The sequence below is a fragment of the Salvelinus sp. IW2-2015 genome, linkage group LG27, assembly GCF_002910315.2.
Source record: "Salvelinus sp. IW2-2015 linkage group LG27, ASM291031v2, whole genome shotgun sequence".
In the NCBI taxonomy this organism is placed as follows: domain Eukaryota; kingdom Metazoa; phylum Chordata; class Actinopteri; order Salmoniformes; family Salmonidae; genus Salvelinus; species Salvelinus sp. IW2-2015.
In genome coordinates this window covers 5,053,080-5,079,504 of record NC_036867.1, presented here as the reverse complement: position 1 = coordinate 5,079,504, position 26,425 = coordinate 5,053,080, and the positions used below count along the sequence as shown (strand labels likewise).

The 26,425-nt window shown below is 41.0% G+C and overlaps 1 protein-coding gene across 1 annotated transcript in view; it reads right to left on the bottom strand.

The window, feature by feature from the left end:
- Positions 1-16,301, bottom strand: part of LOC111953564 (heparan-sulfate 6-O-sulfotransferase 1-B) — a 91,053-nt gene extending 74,752 nt beyond the window's left edge. Inside the window, exon 1 of the mRNA XM_023972934.2 lies at positions 15,456-16,301. Within this exon, the coding sequence (XP_023828702.1) occupies positions 15,456-15,973 (518 nt within the window). The 5' untranslated portion in view covers positions 15,974-16,301. The remainder of the gene's footprint in view (positions 1-15,455) is intronic.
- Positions 16,302-26,425: the final 10,124 nt, after the last annotated feature.

Sequence of the window (26,425 nt, the reverse complement as noted above, 5' to 3'; positions counted from 1 at the left end):
AAGAAGCCTTTTCCGGCTAATCAGTCATCTCATTGCAATTTGTCCCTTGTCGGGAGAATCAATTTAGTGCACACAGAAGATGTCCCATTTACCATGTCTTTGTGCTATAAATGACTACCGGGTGCCATTTTTCAACATAAGTTAGCCGGCGTGTGATAGAAGACAGAACGCCACTCCATCAAGGCATGGTTCAAATATTTTCTTTTGAGAAAAGACACCCCACCACCAAGGTCAAGTTCATTTCGCAAAAAAAGCCAATGGGAATGACATTTTCCAAAGGCTTGCTGACATGTTGCTCTGATAAGATAGGCAATCCTATATGATATCTACTGTAATCGATGGCAGCGTTGACATCATGAGGCAACATTTTCCATGAGCTGTCAATCATAGGCACATAGAGCCTATAAGGAGGCTAGAATTACTCAAGGAGAATCAATTGGGTTGAATCAGTCAATGGCTGACAGAAAATGATAACCCTTAACAGAGCTCTTAAGCCGTGTTTCGTCAAATTGCTCCAGTTGAGTCAGGTATACCTTCAATTGATAGATCTAAAAGAGGTAAAAGCGGCTTGTTTGTGCAATGGCCTGGGGAAAGTCAATGCGGCTTGCTTTTCTTCTGTCGAACTCAGCAAACAGATAAGGCAGGGATTAATTGAATGTTTCTGTTTAGCGACGTGTGTCGTCGTGTGTTTAGCGACCGAGGTCGATATCTAGCTGCATTTTCTGGGGCATTTCATGGTAACGCTATATTACAGAAGACCTTTAACAGTAGCGCTCAGGAATGATAGCTGGGTCCATTGAAAATAGAATCAATTTCTATGGCTGGGTCATTCACGCGTCGGCATGTTCTTTCTAGATGGTTACAGATTTCTGTGGGTTAACCACACAGCACATTTGGTTAGTATTCAGACCCCTTGACTTTCCATATTTCGTAACGTTTCAGGCTTACTCTAAAATTGATTAAATAGTTATTTTTCTCTCCTAATCAATCTACACACAATACCCTATGATAACCAAGCACAAACAGTTCATTTTATTTTTGCGAATGTATTAAAAAGAAAAAAAAGAAACTGGGTGCATGAGTGCTTGAGGCGTCATTACAGACCCGGGTTCGATCCCAGGCTGTGTCACAGCCGGCCATGGCTGGGAGACCCATGAGGCGCACACAATTGGATATCACGAAATTGGGGAGAAAAGGAGTAAAAGTACAATAAAGTACAATTAAGTATTCAGACCCTTTACTCAGTACTTTGCTGAAGAACATTCAGCAGCGATTACAGCCTTGAGTCTTCTTGGGTATTGTGATACAAGATTGGCACACCTGTATTTGGGGAGTTTCTCCCATTCTTCTCTGCAGATCCTCTCAAGCTCTGTCAGATTGGATGGGAAGCATCCAAAAACTTGGATGGGAAGCATCGCCAGAGCCCAGCAGAGTCTGGGCTCTGGCTGGGCCACTCAAGGACATTCAGAGACTTGTCCCGAAACCACTCCTATGTTGTCTTGGCTGTGTGCTTAGGGTTGTTCACCTCTTGGAAGGTGAACCTTAACCCCAGTCTGAGGTCCTGAGTGCTCTGGAGCAGGTTTTCATCAAGGATCTTTCTGTACTTTGCTCCGTTCATCTTTCCTTCGATCCTGACTAGTGTCCCATTCACTGCCACTGAAAAACATCCCCACAGCATGATGCTGCCACCACCATGCTTCACCGTAGGGATGGTGCCAGGTTTCCTCCAGACATGACACTTGGCATTCAGGCCAAAGAGTTCAATCTTGATTCTCAATGTCTGWGTCCTTTAGGTGCCTTTTGGCTGTCATGTGCCTTTTACTGAGGAGTGGCTTCCGTCTGGTGGAGTGCTGCAGAGATGGTTGTCCTTCTGGAAGGTTCTCCCATCTCCTCAGAGGAACTCTGGAGCTCTGTCAGTGTGACCATCGGGTTCTTGGTTACCTACCTACCCAGATTGCACAGTTTGGCCAGGCGGTCAGCTCTAGGAAGAGTCTTGGTGGTTCCAATCTTCTTCCATTTAAGAATGGAGGCCACTGTGTTCTTGGGGACCTTCAATGCTGCAGACATTTTTTGTTACCCTTCCCCAGATCTGTGCCTCGACACAATCCTGTTGTCTCGGAGCTCTACAGACAATTCCTTTGACTTGATGGCTTGGTTTCTGCTCTGAAAACTGTGGGACCTTATGACAGGTGTGTGCCTTTCCAAATCATGTCGAATCAATTCAATTTACCACAGGTGGACTCCAATCAAGTTGTAGAAACATCTCAAGGATGATCAATGGAAACAGGATGCACTTGAGCTCAATTTCGAGTCTAATAGCAAAGGGTCTGAATACTTGTGTAAATCATGTTTTTTTATTTTTAATACATTAACAAAAATTTCTAAAAACCTGTTTTTGCTTTGTCATTATGGGTTATGGTGTGTAGATCGATAAGGGGAAAAAAGATTTTTATCCATTTTAGAATATGGCACTAACATAACACAAGGTTCTGAATACTTTCCGAATGCCCTGTACTCATCAGGCACATTTTTTGTCCTTGCCCTCCCTAGTGAGTTTATGATGAACCATGTTAAAGAAAGCCTAGAATATGTGATCTGAGCAACGTAAGCCATTATAGCCTGCCTTAAAATAAGCTAACACCGGTAAAATGTTTCTCAATCAGATCATAGCAAGCATCAAATGATTTGTTTAGAGGATCAAGTCAAACAGGTGGATCTAAGCCCAGTGTCTTCTCACGTTATTATTAGTGCATCGCTTATGCTGTAATATTCCCAAACTATATAATCAAAAGAAATCCTCCTCCTCCTTAGGCATGTACTGGATTTACTGCCTAAAAAATAAAATACTACTAACTTGTCTTGTATACAGCAACAGAGCAGCGAACACTGTACAATCCTTGCCCAGGCAAACAAAGCTGAAGGATTTTCAAAGCCGCAGAGCCTTCTTTGGTGCCGGCGGCCTTTAATCCCCACTGATCTGATAGGATTAACACGAGGACTATGCTGAGGCTGGCTCAGAAAGCCATGGCTTTGCTCCGGTGCCTTGGGCTCGCCTAAAAGTCAGGTCAGACGGATTCGACGGCGAGAAATGATTTAGGCGAAACTCGGGTGACCTAAAGACTGTCAACTGGTATCCAGTTCGCAGGTTATCGTGAGGTAGGCTAATACTGGCATTTGGTTAGCAGGTTATCGTAAGACGAGAAAAACCATTGCAGACAGATTGACCGCGCACAAATAGGCACAAAGGGCGCTGTCTGATATGAAATCGCATTATGCATTCCATTTCCATCTGCACTTCCATTTTGAAGCCAAACCCTCAGTTGCGCCAATGACCGTATTAGCTTGCCCCTGACTGACTAACTCACTAACTGAAGGTTTGGCAACAGATGCACGGCAAGAAGACCCGCACTCTCCAATAGATAACGACAGAAATCAAATATAAGCTTGAAATAGATTGTCAAGATGCCGTGGCACAGACCCCTCTCTCCACTCTGCTCAGAGACAGAGCAAAACAAGGTTCAGAGGAGCAGCTAAATTAAATCCAGAGGAGTCAGAACTAAAATAGTTTGGGTCTGACCTTCTTCTGCTTATTGGCAGTGGCGAAGTGGGCCTCTTCAATAATTTACTTCAATTAAGCCATCCTCCCTCTCCTAACTTCTCCCCTTTTTAGCCACTTTAAGCAGTTTCTCCTCAAAGCTAATGGTGTTATAGCAGGCAGGCCATACTTGACTGAACAGTTCATGCACTGTTGCCAAAGGGGATTGGGTGGGAGTGAGAGTGACTAAGACTCCCAATGACTTGGAATGTGTGGCTGGGGTGGCCGTCCTCATGGATGGAGGCTAATGCGGATAGCCCACTGGATCTTTTTTTATACAGGGGTGGCAAATTCAGCGCAGATTTTTCTGCGAAGAGACTAGATCATTTGTTTTGGTACTGTCCATATGTAGCTTGTTTTTTGGTCGCAGCAGGTTTAGGAATGGCTGAAGAATTTGAACTTTTGCCTGGAGCTAAATTCTGCAAATAGCACTGCTGGGTGATTTGAAAAGTCATAGTCAATCGATCAATAATATAATACTTTTAGCAAAAAATACAAAAAAATTAATAATTTACAATCTGTAGAAACTATGAGAATAGAAAGGTTCAGAAATTGTAAAACATCACTGCACAGCTGAAAAATATATGGCAAATAGAACCCAAGAGATATATGGGAGAGGTTGAGGGTAGCTGAAGGACAGGATTAAAAACAGACAAAAGATAACTACCGTAAAATATACTGTGTCCAAAAAAGTATATAGTATGTACATACTGGAAGTAGAAGCCTAAGTGTTGGTGTCCATTAGTTTACTCCAATTAGGGGAAGTGTGGTAGGATTAGGGGGAAATAGTAGTGGGCGTGGCCAATAGCACTGTATCCAACCAAATATTTTGGAAGCCCTCCACTTGACCGCAGAGACAAAATGTTGCTGTTTAAAAGCTAATTTCCTGCAATTCTAAAATAAATCTATGGGGGAGAGAAAATGACCCGTTTTAAAGCTACACTGAACAAAAAAATTAAACATGCAACAATTTCAAGATGGTTCACATAAGTCAATTTAAAATAAATAAATTAGGCCCATATCTATAGATTTCACGACTGGGAATACAGATATGCATGTTGGTCACAGATACCTTTAACTTCTTATGGCTGCAGGGGCAGTATTGAGTAGCTTGGATGAAAGGTGCACAGAGGTGCCCATAGTAAACTGCCTGCTCCTCAGTCCCAGTTGGAAATATATGCATATTATTATTCGTATTGGATAGAAAACACTCTGAAGTTTCTGAAACTGTTTGAATGATGTCTGTGAGTATAACAGAACTCATATGGCAGGCAAAAACCTGAGAAAAAATCCAAACAGGAAGTGGGAATTCTGAGGCTGGTTGATTTTCAACCAAGATCCTATTGAATTCACAGCGAGATATGGATGAGTTTGCACTTCCTACGGCTTCCACTAGATGTCAACAGTCTGTAGAACCTGGTCTGATGCCTCTACTGTGAAGGGGGGCCGAATGAGAGGGGAATTAGTCAGGTCTGCCATGACCTGACCATGCTTTGACCATGCGGGTTCACATGAGAGGGAGCTCTGTTCCATCGCTCATCTGAAGTTAATGTAATTCTCCGGTTGGAAYGTTATTCAAGATTTATGTTAAAAACATTCTAAAGATTGATTCAATACATCGTTTGACATGTTTCTACTGGCTGTTACGGAACTTTTGGACATTTCGTCAGCTTTTAGTAAACGCGCTTCCTGACGTTGGATTTGTTTACCAAACACGCTAACAAAAATAGCTATTTGGACATAAATGATGGCCATTACCGAACAAAACTAACATTTCTTGTGGAAGTGGGAGTCCTGGGAGTGCATTCCGACAAAGATCAGCAAAGGTAAGTGAAGATTTATAATGGTTTTTATGAGTTTTGTTGACTGCACAATTTGGCGGGTAACTGTATGGCTTGCTTTTGTGGCTGAACGCTATTTTCAGATGATTGAATAGTGTTTTGCCGTAAAGCTTTTTGAAATCTGACACAGCGGTTGCATTAAGAACAAGTGTATCTTTAATTCTATGTAAAACATGTATCTTTCATCAAAGTTTATGATGAGTATTTCTGTTATTTGACGTGGCTCTCTGCAATTTCTCCGGATATTTTGGAGGCATTTCTGAACATGGCGCCAATGTAAACTGAGGTTTTTGGATATAAATATGAACTTCATCGAACAAAACATATGTATTGTGTAACATGAAGTTCTATGAGTGTCATCTGATGAAGATCATCAAAGGTTAGTGATTAATTTTCTCTCTATTTCTGCTTTTTGTGACTCCTGTCTTTGGCTGGAAAAATGACTGTGTTTGTCTGTGATTTTGCAGTGACCTAACATAATTGTTTGTGGTGCTTTCGCTGAAAAGCCTATTTGAAATCGGACASTTGTGGGATTAACAACAAGATTACCTTTAAAATGGTATAAGATACATATAGGTTTGAGGAATTTTAATTATGAGATTGTTTGAATTTGGCGCCCTGCACTTTCACTGGCTGTTGTCATATCGATCCTGTTAACGGGATTGCAGCCATAAGATGTTTTTTTATATAAGTAGGTGCGTGGATCAAAAAACCAGTCAGTATCTGGTGTGACCACCGTTTGCCTCATGAAGCACGACATCTCCTTCACATAGAGTTGATCCGGCTRTTGATTGTGGACTGTGTAATGTGGACAACATTACGCTACATTTAAATTTTGTGCGAAGTTGTTGGTATTAGCGGGAACTGGAACAAGCCGTACCTCGACCCAGAGCATCCCAAACATGCTCAATGGGTGAAATGTCTGGTCAGTATGCAGGCCATAGAAGAACTGAGACATGTTCAGCTTCCAGGAATTGTGTACAGATCATGGCAACATGTGGCTGTGCATTACCATGCTGAAACATGAGGTAACGGCAGCAGATGAATGGCACGACAATGGTCCTCAGGATCTCATCACGGTATCTCTGTGCATTCAAATTGCCATCGATAAAATGCAATAGTGTTTGTTTTCCGTAGCTTATGCTTGCCCATACCATAACCCCACCGCCACCATGGGGCACTCTGTTCAAAACATTGAACATCAGCAAACTACAAACGATGCCATTCGTGAAGAGAACACTTCTTCAGTGTGCCAGTGCCCATCGAAGGTGAGCATTTGCCCACTGAAGTTGGTTAAGACGCCAAACTGCAGTCAGATCAAGACCCTGGTGAGGATAACAAGAATGAAGAGGAGTTTCCCTAAGACAGTTTGTGCAGAAATTCTTTGGTTGTGCAAACCCACCGTTTCATCAGCTGTCAGGGCTGCTGGTCTCAGACGATCCCACAGGTGAAGTAGCCGGATGTGGAGGTCCTGGGCTGGCGTGGTTACACGGTTGTGAGGCCGGTTTGATGTACTGCCAAATTCTCTAAAACAACGTTTAAGTTTACACTGAAAACGTTTTACCATCCCGAAAATGATTATTTGTTGGAGTGGCGGTAACGATTTTGCAGCCACTGCCCACCCCTGCTAAATGAATACAGGGGAAACACTTGATAGCCTGACAAATGGCTCGGGTATTGGCTCGGGTATTAGCTCGGGCAATTGAATCAAGTCAGCTAAATGCCCTCTCGTAAATAACCTACCACAGTCAAAAGCCCAGACTGACCACACATGATAACTGTGACCATTTTTTAAATAAACAGCAGCTATTGAACACATCATCATCTGGTTAAGCACTTTGTTTTCTTATTAGCAGAACAGTGTGGGTAAAGAAATGAGCAAGAGAGATTGTTGTCTACACATACTACAGGGTTAGGATAACACACTCGGGGCAAGATCCCAGAGTAAAGAAATTACTCGTAAAATATGGTTGGGTTAAAACCAGTCGCTCGCTCACACACACACTGTTTCCACTAGGATTTGTGCGGTTTTAGAGGCCCTCCTCTTGGCGGCAGAGCCAGAATATTGCTGTGTCAAAGCACATTTTCCACATTTCTACTCATTTTGCAATGGGGCAGATGTAACATATATTTTACAGTTTTTTAGTTTACACTGAAAACCAGTGGTGTAAAGTACTTAAGTAGTACTTGAAAGTATTTTTACTTAAGTCAATTTTTAGGCATCTGTACTTTACTATTTATATTTGACAACTTTTACTCCCTTACATTCCTAAATAAATGTACTTTTTAACCCTATACATTTTTCATGACACCCAAAAGTACTSATTACATTTTGAATGCTTAACAGGACAGGAAAATAGTCCCATTCACGTACCTATCAAGAGAACATCCCTGGTCATCCCTACTTCCTCTGATATGGCAGACTCACAAATTATGCATTTGTGCTCTCTAAGTGTTGGAGTGTGCTGCTGGCAATCCGTAAATTCTTATCATTAGGTGACAAATGCTTAATTGATGCAAATATAAAGAGAGACCCTAGATATTTTGAATAGCATATTCTACCATCCTCTAAATAGAACAGGAATTCAGTAGCCTATTCTAGATGAAGGATAATGTGTAGTTACTAGCTCACCACAATATCACCTATAGAGGCTCGGTGGGATAACGTGCTTGGTGTATTAAAATATAGGCTAGCTTGAGCAATGGACTTGGGCTGATTTTTCAAAAGGGGTCAGGAGGGTACGGGGGATGAGCAGATATAAATAACCTGTCAATTGGGGAATCCTCCTACCCCTGTAATCCCGTTGAAAGGTGTTCCTTAGAGGTAATAATAGCACCGGTGGTTTACGAATGTGATTTAGTGCATGGCTGTGGGACAGGGCCCGGCCAGCGTGTGGCAGGGTATGGGGGCCATGGCTAAGCTACTAACGGCTGTCTGTGGAGACAAATGAAAAGCCAAAGCCTCTCTGGCTTGCTTTCCCTCTGTGTGCAGTGTTTCCCCTATATGCATTTAGCAGCGGTGCAAATAATACTTTTCGGGATGGTAAAAGGTTTTCAGCAATGGAGTAAAAATAAAGATACCTTCATAGAAAATGACTCAAATAAAAGTGAAAGTCACCCAGTAAAAATACTACTTGAGTAAAAGTCTAAAATTATTTGGTTTAAAATATACACAAGTATCAAAAATAAATGTAATTGCAAAAATATACTTAAGTATCAAAAGTAAAAGTATAAATCATAAAAAATTCCTAATATTAATAAATACAAGATGATTAGTCAATTTGATTATTATTATTAATGATTATTGTCACCAGCATTCAAATCTGAGGTGGTAAGTGTGGTACATCCAATAAAATGTCCAACCTCCCAAATGGGCATCCCCACAACCACTCACTAATAATCAGATCTGGGGGATATACAGTGTCCTTTAATAGATTAAATAGACCACATTCAGTTCCAAGAAAAGCTACAGTGGCAAATCTGGAACAATGGCATCACTTGTGCGAAAGGCAAGCTGCTATTGTGGCAGTAGTTACACTCAACACCAATGTTGTTCCGCAGTCTGGGCTGCTGGACTAGTAGACGACATTTGTCCTTTGCAGGAATACCAGCGCATTAGCGAATTGTTGTTCATACACAACATTCTTAGGGACATTACATTTTTCTATTCATTATAATTAGGCCAAATTTGTAAATGCACGTGGCAGTCAAAGTTATGCAGAAATGTTTCAGCAAACTGATCCTCTTCAGTGTGCAGGTTGAGTAGGTAAACTCCAAACTAATTCTTCACTTCAATTTCTAGGGGGAAGAATTGTTGATGTCTGTCTAAATGACAAAGCAAGAGACTAGACTGACAATTTTAAAACAGCCACACCAGTAGAAAGCTTAAAGATGGCCAGATCTTATCCATGATGTTGCTCAACGATCAATAAATCATTGTTTTATTCAAAAAGTATGATATATTTGGGCTTGAAGTGACAAATCTGAACTGCCCACTTTGTGAAAATCTGTGTAAATGCGGTGTCTTTTCCTATATATGACATTCACATTTTTTCAGCCTAAATTTAGTTTCAGAGAAGGGTTTTATTTGAATGTTACCACCCACTAGCCTGGCATTGTATATTAATCAGAAACAGATGCAACGTCAGTCCTCTTCGCGACTGAGATGAGCCAAACAGCCTTGTGTCCACCTGGCCACCTGAACCATGGAGCACATTAAAATAGGGGATGCAAATTGTATGTTTTTGCACCTCTGCTTTTTATTTTTACGTGAAAATTACCATAATCCATTGGATAATTGGTCAATTTTCCCTTCCTTTTTAGTTAGTCTGTATTAAAAATTCATATACAGTATCTGACCATTTTACAAAATTGTATAATTGCATGATATGATAGCATTTTGCAGACCTGCTCCCCCAGTCCCCCCAAGATTAATGTTTTTTGTCCACTAAAGATTTGCTTCACTAAATGCTCCACTGCTTTCATTGGTGTATTGTTAGCTAGAAACCAGATAATGAAAAGGCACCCACAAAATAAAATTCAAAGGTCATTGTAGCCTATCATTTCACTTCCCCTGTGAGAACCATGAGCATGGACTGACTTGGCTTTTCTGTGCCGCAGCCGGCAAACGTTGCACAGTGTCCATTACAATGTAGAAGAACACATATCAGACTTCAAAGATAGGCCAGTGGTTTCTATCGGTGGCAAAGATTTCCATAAATCAATGCGTTTGACAAATCCAGCTCCAGAATCAGCCAGAGCCAGCTGGCTAATCTTTTGAATATGRTGTAGTAAAAAGAAGGAAAAAAATCCAACAGATAACATTAGCTCGCTAGATAAAAATGTGCAAAATAGCGAGATTAGTTTAGCATGCTAGCTAGCTACACCGAAAGCCGTCAGGGCCCTATTTGTTGATGTTTATCAACTCCACCTGGAAATTCCCACACCCAATTTGTATAAGTAGCCTTTGTCATTCTTCAGAGCTGGAACCTAAACGTGCATTTTCTCTCTAGGACAGGGAATTACGTTGAAATAGTGTCGGCAACTTCCTCGGGGAGGGTCCTTTAAAACACAAAGGCTATAGGGTAATTGTACCTATTTTCTAAATATTATGTTTTCTGTTGTTGGCAGACAAAGGACAAGACAGTCAGTCCCACATGGAATCCAAATAGTTTGTTGCCAAGGGATACTTAAGAGATTAGTGCTCAAATAATCAACCATTGTAAGTGAATCTGGTAGAGTAGAGACACAAACTTGTTTCTAGGTCGGGAATGTTTTCCAGGAACTAATCGTTTGTGCTGTGGGGGGAGAAAGTGTTTTTGAATGCATTTTGAAGGACATACTTCACATACTAGGCAATATACTGTAAAATTGATATGACAACTCTCCTGACCCAGTCCCACGCACATACAGACACAGCCGTTCTAGAAAAAACTTATTGCAGAATCTGAGAGAATGTGAAAGAAACTCAGTCTGCCAAAGTTCACATACCCATATAAACCGATGCAAGCAAAAGCATTGACACACCTGGGCAAATCTGTCTTCATTCTTGAGGGACTCTATAATTAATCATGCAAGCTGATTAGAAAATGGGCCCATTTCTGCTTAAGGCAGCAAGGAGGTTAAGAAAACATGAGGGTCGTTCCATGTAATTTAAGCAAGCCATGACACCCACCATCTCAGATTGTTCTGAAATCATTTCTGTAGTTAGAAACAGATAAGATTAGCATTCCTGCAGCATTATTTTGTTGAAATATGATTTGATCTCTGAGGAATTAAGCTAATTGTGTGGCTTTTGACCATTTCTTTGGATTACTCATGTCAGCCTACTCACTGTTAGAAAAAAGTCTAAATCGGATGTTAGGTACTATATATTTATTGAATATTATATGAATCCTATAAATTAAAAATGGCCAATTTGCATTACAATCAATTAGCTTCATTTCTCAAGAGATCAAATTATATTTCAACAAAATAATGTTGCAGGAATGCTAATCTTATCAGTTTCTAACAGAAACATTTTCAGAACAATCCGAGATGGTGGGTGTCAAAATCCTCTTTCTTGTGGTTTTTGAGGTGGAATGACCCATGACATATGGAAGAGATTAACATGGGTGATATGAGCATACTTGTGACGAGATAGGGTGGTGGTCCATGCCTCAGTTTGAGGTACTTGTTGGCTCGCAAGACCTCATTCACTGCAGCTGTTATTGCCACAACGGTGATGAAGCTTGACTTCGGGAAAAAGACACCAATACTTGAGGGAAGCACTTTTGATATTTCATGAGTACCCTGCGAGTCCTACTCCCCAGAGAGGTTTTGCTGTGAGAACACTCAGGGATCTTTTTTCATGTTTTCATTCAGAGCCTTCAAGACCTTAATGCAACAGACTGTTCTTTCATCAAGGGAGATTAACTCCAAAGCACCCATTCATCACCTTCTTCCCCCCTGCCACGTGTGTGTACAGTACACGTGTTTATGTAATATATGCATGAGTGCGTGTGATAACATATAGGCCAGGGGTCCCCAATTACATTCAACCGATTTTTCCTTGAGCGGGTAGTCGGGGGGCCGGAACATAGTTCTAAATCATTTGTACACTGCAAATTGACCACTAGAATCCCAAACAGAGATAGCATTTGGCAAACATTGATTACATTACAATCACATATGCCTCTCTAGTTATGCATGGGAATACTTGGGAACAGATTTCCTAATTTAAAATTACTTTGAGGAGATGCCCTGGTGACTTTACAGTCTTACGACGACCAACAACAACAAAAAAGAAGTTTGCTTTTGCGCAGAAAACGTGGGGGTGGGGGGAGGGGGACCCGCCGGCCGCCTATTGGGGAACCCGTGGGCTGATAATGAGCCTTTACTGTGGACTTTATGATGACCATAATGAGTTACTGCCCCCTCCATGAAATCCATTAAAGGCGGATATTAAAAAAAAGTCTGAGCTCTGCACTGAATTACACCAGTATCATATGACCACATTACCCACATATAACTAACAAGGAGGACTAATCAGAGACATACACACAATCTACTGGAGCCACTTTCAAAACTGCAAAAAAGGGTCATTATAGTAATCAAAACAACAGACAGGTTTTGAATGCCCTGTATGACGTGATTAGGACATTTCTTTCCTTTCAAATACACAATTTAAAATGGCATTGATGTCATCACTCTTATCAACTATTTGATTGAAGTACTTGCATTACTTTTCTAGAGGTTCTGAATTGGATGTGCAAACAAACACATGAACATCATGCCCTGGCTGTGACCAGTTCCTCAAACCCAGCAATGATGAGGTTGAGGTACCTAAACATCATGCTCATGTTTACTTCACATTACCATGTGTCTATTTTGAACCGAAATGTAATGTGCATCTAGCATATTCATTATCAGACAGATGCCATGTCATGCTGTGTAGAATATAATACAAAATATGAGCTCCTGGAGGGGACCATAATCAGGTTTCTAAAACGTGGTGCATTCATTAAGCCAAAGGGTACGCCAACTCACTCACACAATCCATGTTGTTAAAAACAGAGAAGTGGGTGGGAGGGATACTTGTTGATGTGGATCTATCGGTCAGAGCTGCAGGTTGTGATGCACATCTGTAATAACTATGAGGCTTTGCTGGCAGCAGAACCAGATTAGACCCGCGCTTCAGGAAATAATTGATGCGCTCAGTCAGCAGTGTGCAGCAATAGACCACTTGAGCTTGTATTTTTACCCCCTTCTCAGCCAGTGATTGGACATAATCATCCATGAAATGCCCAATTTCCATCAGTATAGCCTGTGGTGGACCATCCGTGATGGTCGGCCATTGTGCCGCATTCTAAAAAGGCCCCTTTTCATGTATTTTGGGGCGCTCACAATCCAGGGCTTTGTTTTTCACAGTGGTTGGGAAAGGAGGGATATAGTCGTTATTAAAATGCTTCAGTGATACAGGCACATCAGAGACTAGAACGACAACAGCCAGCGGTATCCAGAGCTCATATAAGGGAAAGAGGCAAATCACTCACAATGAATGGTCAACGGTAGAGATGAAAACACCCCCAGGAAATAGAGCTCCAAAAAATGTTGCTATACAAATATAATAAGCATTTCTAAGATATGAATGTCTCAATATACATGGAAATGTACATAGAAAAAACAGTAAACCAATATAAACCTCATAAAACCAATCTCAGATGTTGGCTCCGTCTGCCACAACAAAATAAAACTAACCAAATGTATTACTGTTCACCACCATGCATATTTGACAGCATGTCAGGAGACCTTGAATCAGGGAAACTAACACTGGCCATGGAAACACGGGTTTGCAACATGCAGGCGGCATGCCTTTTGAATGATTACCCCAGACACAATTCTATGTTCCAAACCACTGCTCTCCTAAAACTGTGGCTCAACTTTCATAATACTGCATGAGGGCAATTTCACGGTAACATAGTGATGCCGAGACTCAAGATTTTTCACTTTAAAATGTAGGTATGCCAAATAAAAACCAATGATTGCAAAGATAAAGTGGCACTCCAGTCTGCTTTTCACCTCATTTACTTAACACAAGGCACATCTCAATAGGTGGTCCAGATAAGTCATGACATGGCACAAGTGGGGGGGGCTTTCCTCTTTTGTTCTCTATTGTTCCTCAAGGAAGGGGGAAGGCCGATGACATCACGTATTACCATTAGACAAACTCCTTGAATGCACTACTCCTAGAAGTTTTAACAAAACACTATTTTGTTAAAAACTAATTTGTTTTACCCTTTAGTGTGTGTACCTCACTGTATTTATACTTGGGATATCGCTTTTCAAAAGTAATAGTTCAAAAATCGCTGTGCATACAACTTTAAATTGAACAAAAACACATTTACTTGAAGAACAGCGCAGATGTAAAGTTTCGTAACAGAATGACCGTTTGTGCCGTCATTCTGTTACCAAACTTTGTATGATGATTTGATAGTAACATAGGACAGGTGGGTTTAATTTATTTAAAAATATATATATTTTACCTTTATTTAACTAGGCAAATTTAACTAGGTTATTAGTGGTTGTTAAGCCCCAATGTGGAACTTGTTTTTCACCGGGCTAAAAGAAACCAGCACTGGGACTCTCTGGCCATTAAAACTACATAGGGAATGAATAAAACAAAGATGGCCCTGGAAGCATAGTGATAGGTGAAACTACACCCATAATAGTGTGGTCCACAGCTAGGGAGCATGCTGATTATTGAAACGTCAAGTGTGAAGCTCCTGGTTTACTGTGGTACCATGTGCCAGGAGACCCAGACTCAGAGAGGGAAACCCTCGCACCACCCAAATGAATGGGAAGAACTCTGCAGAGGGTCTCTGTTGTCAAAATAGCATTGGAAGTTGCTAGAGTGTAACAAAGCCTCCCCCCCAAAAAACTGCAAAGTTTGCACTGCAGCCAGGCCTGTACCACACATCTCAACAACACTGAGGTGAAAACTGGCATTTATGAAGCATGGGATGGGCCCTATCTGGTCCAAACCCAGAATGTGTGAATTAGTTGTATGTGTGTGCTTTTTTGCAGCACCATGAACAACAAAGGTTTGAAGTCAAGTGAATTCATGAGGTAGGCTACAGCAATGTGATAAAATCATAGAGAATCATTATATTGTTCAGTGTGCTAAATAATGTAGTCATGGAAATAGACACATTTAAGTAGCCTATAATGTCATGATAAAAAGGTGGCAAAGGTGTACTTTCTACTCCTGAGGACACCGATGTGAACATGTACCCTGGTGTGTTATTGCAACCACTTAAAACAGAACAGGAATCCCATCGGTGTTTACAAGAGCTGTTGATAACGCAGTAATTTTCCACTTTCCCTTCACAGTTGGGAGCAGATTGCCCGTGTTTACACCGCCCGCTGGGTTGAGTGGGGCATAGGGTCAACAGCATAGGCTGTGGTTGTGTGGCTCTTTAGTCTAATATAGCCTACGGCACCACTGATGAGATGGCAAACGGAATGTCAAAACAACATACCTCAGTTTTTTCGATTTGTTTTCCTTCTTGTTGAGCACTCCAGGAACGCAGTTTGTGAGCTCGGTCCAATCTGCATGTAACCCGCAACTCCAGCCAGTGGAGAACCTCGAAAACAGCCAGGTCTCCTTTCTGTTGGGACGGTAGCATGTACACTTTTTCTGCCCTGGTCTGCAATCACACGGGACTTCTAGTCTAACATTTTGCACCAGATGCCTGCCAAAAGTGGTTCCGCCAGTTTTCTGTATGTGAAGAAACACTATCACGTCTTCACCCTTGATCTCGAAATCAACGGTGCGTTCCAAGTCTCTGACAGGAAAGTAGTACTTTTTTATATAATGGGGATCCGGAGTAGGGAAAATATCCATATTGTCCTCGGCGAGGTACCCCTGTGGAGACCCGAAGTTCATCACCCCAGGAGCCACGTACTGATATAAAATCATCATGAAGAAGACGGATCCGACGACGATCAACAAAAATTTGCTGGTCCTCTCAACCATGTTCCCTCCAGTGCCGTTCATTTGTTACCATCTCCCAGATAACCGAAATGGGGGTACTTGGTACCTGAGCGTTGCGCTCTTCGTTTGTCCCTCCATAGACAGTGGGGTTTTAGCTCGTCAGAGGACCACGGAGCAATGAGAGAGCAGGCGTGGATACATTGTATCTCGCCCGCTTTCACAGAGCAACCTCAATCCGAGTTGGCAAAAATCCAAAGCTGCGGATCAGAAGCAACTTTGAACCTTGCTACGCCGACAGTCACAGCACTCTCAGCTCCCGCAGAAGAACTGTTCGCTTCTTACCAAAGTAAGCAGCATTCGAATCGTCTTCCCCCTCTACACTGTTGTTCGGTCGTCACTAGTTACCACAGCCACAAAGTCATAAATCCCGCCCATTTCTACAATTTATCTTCTTAAAATCTGATTTTCAAATCTTAACCTAACCTCAACTCTAACTTTAAACCCACTGCTAACTTTATGCCTAACCTCAAATGAAGACCTTTTTTTATTTTTTATAATATAGCCAATTATCACTTTGTGGCTGTGGTAACCAGTGAAAACCCGGTTGTTCTGTTGCTCCAGGACCAGCATGCACAGCGACACCCACTTCTCAACACACATTTACGTTCATCTCACACACGCAAGAAAAGCTACCTATAGGCCTACACGTGTAATTATTTGTTTGCAATACAACGCCCACAGTGGAATTCCTTGTCTCTAAAACCATATTAAATTACTATTATAAACTGAATTAACAACATATTCTATAGCATATATGGTATCTACAATGTGTTTTATAATTAGTGTCTAATTTATCCTAAGGAATGAATACAATGAGTGTGATTACATGCACACAATAATACGATGTGAATAGTAATAGTTTGATTTAAACGTTTACATGCTTTGCAAGAAGAATGATTGCCCTAATAATGCTGTTTGCATCGACACATCTCAAATCAGGCCACCTGATGCAGAAAATTGCCAATCAGAATAAACGTACCACAGCAACCATGTTATTTTTGTGATGCCTATTTGGTGCGGAGTGCAGACATTTATGGTTTGTATGTGAAAACTATTTCTTAAATGCATACTTTTAGTTTCTCCGAACTAATTTCACTCGCGCAAAAGAAGGAAACTCGCGCTGCTCGTGCGCAGATTAAATGTTTCGCTCTAACTCTGATTAAGGCGTTTACATGTCCTAATAATTCAAAAGATTGCTCAGAAAACCAGGTGTTTTAATAAACGTATGCTTACTTCGATTATGAGTTTACACGGATTAAGATAAGAAGAGTAAGGTGTTTACATGACTAATGCCATACTCGGCCTACTGCCATAATCAGTTTATTAATATTGTAACGACCCTGGGTTTATAAGCGCGGAAATCGACTCTGCCGCTGGAGCATGCTTTTGCGGCACAGTCGATAGCGCGCCGGACCTCGGGCTAGAAGGTCGAGGGTCGAGGGTTTCATTACAATATCAAATTATTAGTGTTCATGTGAACGTACTCAATGAAAGGCACAGTGACAAAATATGTAATTATCATCATCAAACAACAAGTATTTGTAGGTCTAATGTCAGTGAAACACTTCACAGTGAAAAACAGTGGCGTCATGCACAACATTTTGAGGGTGCATTTATGGCCAAATCCCCGGATTTGCATAATTTCAGTGTATTGTATAATTGTATCCCAAAAATTGTTCCCATAGTTTCAACGGGCATGGTGAAATGTGTTTTAACAAGGTATAATGTCTCTGAAATTACAGTATCAGGCAACAAAAATGTAACCAAAATGAGAGTAATGATTATCAATACAGTAGGAGAATGTTAACCAGAAGATCAAACCTGTAGAAAACCTTGGAAACTTCAGGTATGTAAAAGGTAGGTGTTACATGGGTGCATTAGTAGGGGGCGATACTTCTTTAACCTCAGATACACAAAACAGTGTGCTATATTACTCCCAGGGCTATGTATAGGGTTGCACAATTCCTGAAATGTTCAATAAATTCCCTGGTTTTCCCGAAATCCTGGTTGGATTATTCCCGTAGTCAGGAGTGACTAAGCATTAAATCCGCAATCTTCCGAACAAGATTTCGGGCAAACCAAGTAATTTATTGAAAGTTCCAGGAATTTTAAAACCATTTAAATAGTCCTTGCCGTCATAATCATGCAGTTCCTATGTACCAAGAATGTAACACATCCATAGATTGTCCAGAACAGGCCTATAGTATTCTTACTTCTTCTAATTCAAATGCAAATTGCTACACATTCTTAATGTGATACGGATTACATTGGTTAAATGTACTCTACTTATGATTATGGTATGGGCATGTAGCTCATCATAGAGAAGAAATATACATACTTTTGGCCCAGATATATTGATACCTGTACCTTACTCTGGTGGTTTGTGTGTAGGCTACACCACTTGAAATGGCTATACATCACACACTTAAAGCTGCAACTGTTTGTATTTTTTAAATATTCAAAAGCTCTAATAAGTTGCTAGTGGTCATCCAATGTGATGCAACAGGCTGCTGAGTGGCGCAGCGGTCTAAGGCACTGCATCTCAGTGCTAGAGGCGTCACTATAGACCCTGGTTCGATTGTATCACAACCGGCCGTGATTGGGAGTCCCATAGGGTGGCGCACAATTGGCCCAGCGTTGTTCGGGTTTGGCCGGGGTAGGTCGTCATTGTAAATAAGAATTTGTTCTTAACTAACTTGCCAGGATAGTTATTAACTGACTTGCCTAGTTAAATAAAGGTTAAATAAAATAAATAAAACAGCTACCTTTATTTTATTTCACCTTTATTTAACCAGGTAGGCTAGTTGAGAACAAGTTCTAATTTGCAACTGCGACCTGGCCAAGATAAAGCAAAGCAGTTTGACACATACAACAACAAAGAGTTACACATGAAATAAACAAACATACAGTCAATCATACAGTTGAAGAAAATCTATATACAGCATGTGCAAATGAGGTAGGACAAGAGAGGTAAGGCAATAAATAGGCCGTGGTGGCGAAGTAATTACAATATAGCAATTAAACACTGGAATGGTAGAATGTGCAGAAGATGAATGTGCAAGTAGATACTGGGGTGCAAAGGAGCAAGATAAATAAATAAATACAGTATGGGGATGAGGTAGATTGGATGGGCTATTTACAGATGAGCTATGTACAGGTGCAGTGATCCGTGAGCTGCTCTGACAGCTGGTGCTTAGTGAGGGAGGTAAGCGTCTCCAGCTTCAGAGATTTTTGCAGTTTGTTCCAGTCACTGGCAACAGAGAACTGGAAGGAGAGACGGCCAAAGGAAGAATTGGCTTTGGGGGTGACCAGTGAGATATACCTGCTGGAGCGCGTGCTACAGGTGGGTGCTGCTATGGTGACCAGTGAGCTGAGATAAGGCGGGGCTTTACCTAGCAGAGACTTGTGGATGACCTGGAGCCAGTGGGTTTGGCGACGTGTATAAAGCGAGGGTCAGCCAACGAGAGCATACGGGTCGCAGTGGTGGGTAGTATATGGGGCTTTGATGACAAAACGGATGGCACTGTGATAGACTGCATCCAATTTGCTGAGTAGAGTGTTGGAGGCTAATTTCCAAAATGACATCGCCGAAGTCGAGGATCGGTAGGATGGTCAGTTTTGGCAGCATGAGTGAAGGATGCTTTGTTGCGAAATAGGAATCCGATTCTAGATTTAATTTTGGATTGGAGATGTTTAATGTTAGTCTGGAAGGAGAGTTTACAGTCTAACCAGACACCTAGGTATTTGTAGTTATCCACATATTCTAAGTCCGTCCAGAGTAGTGATGCTGGACGGGCGGGCAGGTGCGGGCAGCGATCTGTTGAAGAGCATGCATTTAGTTTTACTAGCATTTAAGAGCAGTTGGAGGCCGCGGAAGGAGAGTTGTATGGCATTGAAGCTCATTTCGAGGTTAGTTAACACAGTGTCCAAAGAAGGGGCATTATTAACGTCAGCTATCTTTCTATCTTTCTGGCTGACAATGTAAATATAACATTTATAACTTTTTTTGCACCGTTTCTGACGACATTGTTGCTCAAATTGAATCGGGTTATCTTCAATCTTGTACGTAACTGTTATCGCATCGACAGTCTCACATTTCCAGACTCTGTTGGGTTGTCACTAGTTACCACAGCCACAAAGTAAAAATGGTCTACACTGACTTTCAGTTAGATAACAGAGCCACAAAGTCTCAGAACAGATGTTGATGCTACATCATCCCAGCGGTGACTACCAATGAAAGATGGGGTTTCTGGGATATCGTGTTTAAAACTAGAAAAAATACTAAATTCTTGCCAGAGGGGTCTTCAAAAACAGCTGTACAAATGTAGTTACACAGTGCAGGTTTAATCAAACCATTAAGATTTTTCTTCTCTGTATGTTTTTGTTTAATCATATGCTAAACGCTGGCCAGTCTACAGACCATGAACCATAGAAACGGCTGGTGGCAGACCGTGTGTGGCATGATCACAGCATGACAAAATGCAACACACTTATCAGGGAAATCAACTGAAATCTGCAACATAATCTCTGTGATTGAGTGCTGGTGCTCTATTAGGAACATGCACCCTTCTGTGCCGGCACTGTAAGAGTACTTGTGTGCAGCCATTTATTCATGCTTTGACCCCATTTGTTTAGCAGTCACTAGTGGGAGGCTTGACTCTGCTCCCTTTTAGCACACACAATGATGGTTATTTTGCAGCTTGAAACGTACTAAGAGGCGGCATTATAGCTCTTTTAACGTTTAAGAATGCAAATAAATAATGTTTATGCAATGATGCCTTCAAATGTCGTGCCTGAACCTTGTGCCTATTTGTTCCCAAAATGGCAGCCCACGCATTTACACTCATTATTTATGATCAGATTGTGTTCCGCAACATGTCTAATTGAACTATGCAAATCTATTGGTGCGTATCTGGATTGCATTATTAGGATGCTATGTGCCTCACAGTGCTGCAGTATTACAATGCATCCAGTGCCGTACATGAACTCCTATCTGCCTCCTATCTTTTATGCAAATATAACTATTTGGTGCAGAGAGGGCATCAAGTTCAGTTTTTGATAATTTTATGTGTTAGTAGTTCAATGTCACAGGTCAATATCAAACCTCATTTGGCACAATCTCTGACTGTTCGGATAACTTGGGTACTTTTCTTACAATCTATGGCTATTTAAGTGATCATAATAATAATAGCCTGCTGAAAATACATGTTTCACCTCAAGTAGCCTAGGGAAAGTGTCATTGCACTGTATCCATGCATAAACGTAAGAAGAATAAACATGAAATTGACCATATTCAAGGAGAAAAATATGAATGAACAAATTACAAATACCATTAACGTTATGTGATGTTCAGAGCGGATTCATACAGGTTCATATCTTCCCACGATAATGAGTTATATCGATTTTGTACACCATATGGTTTTCTAATCTGGAGAAAGGAAATAGCTGTTAATTGAAAGACCAGGCCCAGTGTGAAACTGGACTGACTTATATCCTGGGATAATTTCCCTATCTCCAATGTGCAAATTATGTTTCCTGACTGCTGGGAAACTTTAATTTTTATACTGTGATATGGCATTTTCTTTAAAGGGCATCGAGAGGACAGGCCGAGAAGAAGCCTAGGCTATCATAGCCCTTTCATTAGAATGGGATCAATTCAAAACACCATTGTATTATAACGCAGTGGGCCTAGCATATAAACCATTTGCTTGTGTTGGTCTGTGAGGTAGGCTGCCACAGTGAATATACTGTTGCAGTAAGGAGGCACACACGAATAGTATTGTTTTTCTGCCCAAGGTGAGGTCTTTTATTTTGCAAAGTGCAAATAAACTAGCACCAAATACTTACAATATTTACAAAATAATAAACAGAACGAAGAGCAACATACTGTAAGTCAGAGCACTAGTCTGACCCAGGCCTCAATTAGGCCTGATAGCACTTAGCACGAGCACAATGATAGAGATACAGGCTGTCTCCCCCCTCACAGTCAGATATATCATTCAGTTGTCAGGATAAAGTAGGCCTATGTGTATTTTGCAGTTTCGTAGACAGACATTTGACTTGTTTGGTTTAATTGAAGCTATATCAAACAGAGCTAATCGTGACTTTCTATCAAAAAAACATGTTAATTGTACTCAGCAAATGTATAGAAGTAAAAGCCACTATTTGACTTACGAAACACGTCATTCAATGATAATTAGCTAGGCCAGTCAGTCCCTATGGAGGGTTGATTAAAAATACTCCACATGCACATGGGGCTTTATTGCTAATGAATGACCATTGGTGCAAATGGCCTCGTCGCACAGAACTGTCCTCAGTTTTGTGCATTGGTGGACTGTTTTGACATTAACCTTAGCTATTTGCCTGTCGGGATTGAAGGCAGCGGAGCATGTTAGCTAATACCTTAAGTTCCTATAATGTGCTAGGACAGACCACCTAGCCTAGCCTGCTCCAACCCCTCCGTAATTGCATTTAATTAGTTCTCTTGTTGACCAAAGATCTGTAGTCAGCTTCCTCGATGGAGAGGAGACATACAATAAATCAACATACAATAAATCAACGAAGGGTAAAAAAGTATCCTAAAGTTCACTGGAAGGGCATGGAGCAATACCAATTCACACCCAGGCACGCGTGCTCTCTGACTCACATTTACACCCATAACCTCTCTTATGTCGTATATACAATACCTAATCAATTGTCTTGTTTGCACACTGGACCTGCATTGCTCTTTGATTCCTGTTCTTCTTTTGTTTCTTCCTTCTCTCTCTCCTCTCTCTCTCTCTCCTCTCTCTCTCTCCTCTCTCTCCTCTCTCTCTCTCTCTCTCCTCTCTCTCTCTCTCTCTCTCTCTCTCTCTCTCTCTCTCTCTCTCTCTCTCTCTCCTCTCTCTCTCTCCTCTCTCCTCTCTCTCTCTCTCTCTCTCTCTGTGTAATCATTAACACATTAATACTTTGTGGATTTCATTCACATTCTATTAACATCTTTCACTGTATTTAAAGATGCAGTCCGGGATCTTAAGCACCACAAATTCTTAACATATTGACAATACTATGTCAAGAGTGCTCTTGTGAAATCCGGATGGTTCGGTGCTGATGTGTTAAAGTGCCATTATTGTATGTTTGCCGTGTAACTGTAGCCTAGTGGTTAAAGGCGTTGGGCCAGTATGCAAAAGGTTGCTGGTTCGTTTCCCCCGAGATGACTAGGTGAAAAACCTGTCGATGTGATCTTGAGCAAGGCACTAAACCCTAGCTGCTCTGGACAAGTGTCTTCTAAATCACGTAAATATAATATAATCTTTGGGGCATTTTGGTGCCGTAGTTTACAGCCTACACAGAATGAAACTGAAAAATGTCCTAAAAGCGAAGTCAACAGGGTAACAGGGTAGAGGTGCCTATATTAAAGTAAAATGTGTATACTTTTGTATTTGCCTGTTTGAAGTAATTTATTGTGTGGTCTGACCTGTTTCCGCCAAAATTGTGGTGCATTTCCTGGAAATGCAGCTGTCTCCACGTCCAACATCTGCTTTTCCTGTTTGAACCAAAATTCAGCCACAGTTGACAATCTTCTGGATTGGTAAGAGCAAATACTTCATTGTGTTACACATCTGATTCATGCACATTTACCTAGTAGGGACTAGTTAGCATTTTTCCTATCCAAATCCCTTCCTCCAGTATTCGGAAGGCTTGAAGCCTCATCACACAGCTAGGGTGAGAAATGACTCATCAGATTTTGGCAGTATTGAAGCGTGATGGACAAGGGACTGCTGGGGGCATTTTTAATCGGTATGTTAAGCCACTCTGTGAAGGCCTTATTTCAACATAATTCCATCGGTTTCCACTGTGGCAAGCAGGTATAGCCCCAAATCCCCACGGAGCACATTCCTCTCTAGTTCATCCCATTTTTCTAAATAGACACAGATCCCTATACCCCAGACATCACTCAATAGCCTTGTATCTGTCTCTTTCTTTCTTTCCTTCCTTCCTTCCTTTTTTATTTGTATTTTTTATTTCACCTTTATTTAACCAGGTAGGCCAGTTGAAAACAAGTTGTCATTTACAACTGCGACCTGGCCAGGATAAAGCAAAGTGCGACAAAAACAACAATAATGACAATTTAGCATTAACACTGGAGTGATAGATGTGCAGATGTACCTCTACCCCTCCTTCCTTCCTTCCTTCCTTCCTTCCTGTAATTTGAGATAGTTTACTGACATTCATTTTTAGATCTTTAAATCTAGTTCTAAAAGTGTGCAAGCCTTCATTGAAAACAGAGAGAAACATTCCCTTATGAAATTAACCTAGTGGTGGATCAGTGTGTTTAGTAGGACATGCATTTTCTTTCCTCCCCTTGAAAAAAAGTTAGGAATGATTTCAGTTATCCAGAGCCGATGCGCTAATTGAATTAGCAGTATGGGAAGCACCACCTAAACCAATGCCTTTTCCCCCCTAAATCACTCTTTGAGTTTTGTCCTAGCCACATTGCATGTTATTTGGCAGGAAAGCCGCTTGGGAACACATTCAATCGATTGTGTGATTTTATTTTTGGCACAACATGTTATGTCGTGGAGCACATCTGGGCCAGACAAATGATGCATTGAACATTAATGTGTCTCTATCCCCTCTGGGAGATGTGAAACGCCAGAATATTACATCACTATGGTGCCTGTAAACTGATCTAGGCTGAGCTATGTTCAAATACTGTAGTTAAATTAGTTAATAGACCAATAAGAAATTTAGTTCCAAACCTCTCTTCCAATAACAGCTAGTTTTCAGTTTTCCCCTCCCAGACAGTCATAGCTAAATTCTTACTTGGAAAATTGCTATTTGCTAAGAAGCTATTTTTGACCATTTTAATTGAAAACAATCACAGTAAGGTACTTAATTGTTACCCAGAAAGGATTTGATATTGAGATAGGAACGGCTGCACTGGACCTTTAAGTATTTTCATTTATTTCACTACTTCCTTGTTCCGTCTCCTCAACCTCCTATTGGAGAATTGAAGGTGCCACATAAGGTGCACTTTAGGTCTTAAAACCATAGTCAATAGGCTGCATGAGGTCATAATGGAAAGGGTTTTGAGCTGTGATACATTTGTTTCCAAAAAGCTTCTCGGAAATACACAGCGCTTCTCGGGGTGGCGTTCATCTCTTACTAATTACATTTTCTGTGCAGCTGCTCCAGTCACTGACGTAATCTGCCCTTTAAAGTGACGTAAACTTTTGCAAGAAAAACAAGTATCTGAATCTCTGCCGCAAAAAAAAAAACATGGGCCAAATGGGAAAATCAAATTTTTCAGATGTGTATGTGTCGGTATTTCTGGGTTTACTTTCCCCCATGTAGATGGTTATTCTTGCTGTCACTTTTGTCAGTATGAGGCGAGAGGGAACCAATCATGTGTTATCCCGCTAGGCAAAAACTGGTTGAATCAACGATGTTTCCACGTAATTTCAACCCAAAAAATCTATGTGATGACATTGAATCAATGTGGAAAACTGATTGGATTTGCAAAAGTCATCAATGTAAGGGCATTTCATATTTTTTCCACCGAACTTTTAACATAAATCCAATGACATGGTGACATTTGTTGTTGATTTCACATTATTTGACAATTCCACCCTCAATCAATGATACAGTGATTTTTCCCTTTCAAGTTCTGTCACCTTGTTATGCTCCAAGGTGGGAAAGGGGATACCTAGTCAGTTCCACAACTGAATGCATTCAACCAAAATGTGAGTGCCGCATTTAACCCAATCTCTCTGAATCAGAGAGGTGAGGCTACCTTAATCTACATCCACATCATCCGTGCCCCTGTAGCAGTTGTTGTTGGGGGTTAACGGCCATGCTCAAGGGCAGAACAGCTGAATTTTCCACCTTGCCGGCTCAGGGATTCGAACCAGAGACCTTTCGGTTACTTGCCCAACGTTCCTAACTGCCGCACCGTACAACAACATATAACATGACAATATAACAATATGTATAACAATGGCGAGTATCACTTTTGCTGGTGTTGTCATATTTCTCAGCTCACAATGAATATTAGTGAAGCTGAGGAATATGCTGTATAGGGTCCTCTGCTGATTAGCAAAGGGAAGGAATTTGGAAACATAAAAGGTATTCTAGCTGAAACTGTTGCTATGTTTTCTGTCTTTTACTCTCCTCTGAAAAAAATAAACACGTAGTAAATGTGGCCATATAATTGCTTGTTCCCAAGATAATTTCAAATTCACTCTTCACTGAAGAATAAGAGTTTACACAATTAACTTCCAGTCCACACAAATGGACCAACACCTGCACAAAGAGACACACATCTGAGGGTAAATACCCCTCTGTTCCAACGAGCGGCTTACTGAGGCGAACATATGGGTCATTGGATTTTAGCTAATGAGCAGACAAGTTCAACCAATCTAAGGCTGTAAAATTTCACCAATCTCCGGCCATAAAACACACAGCATGATGGGC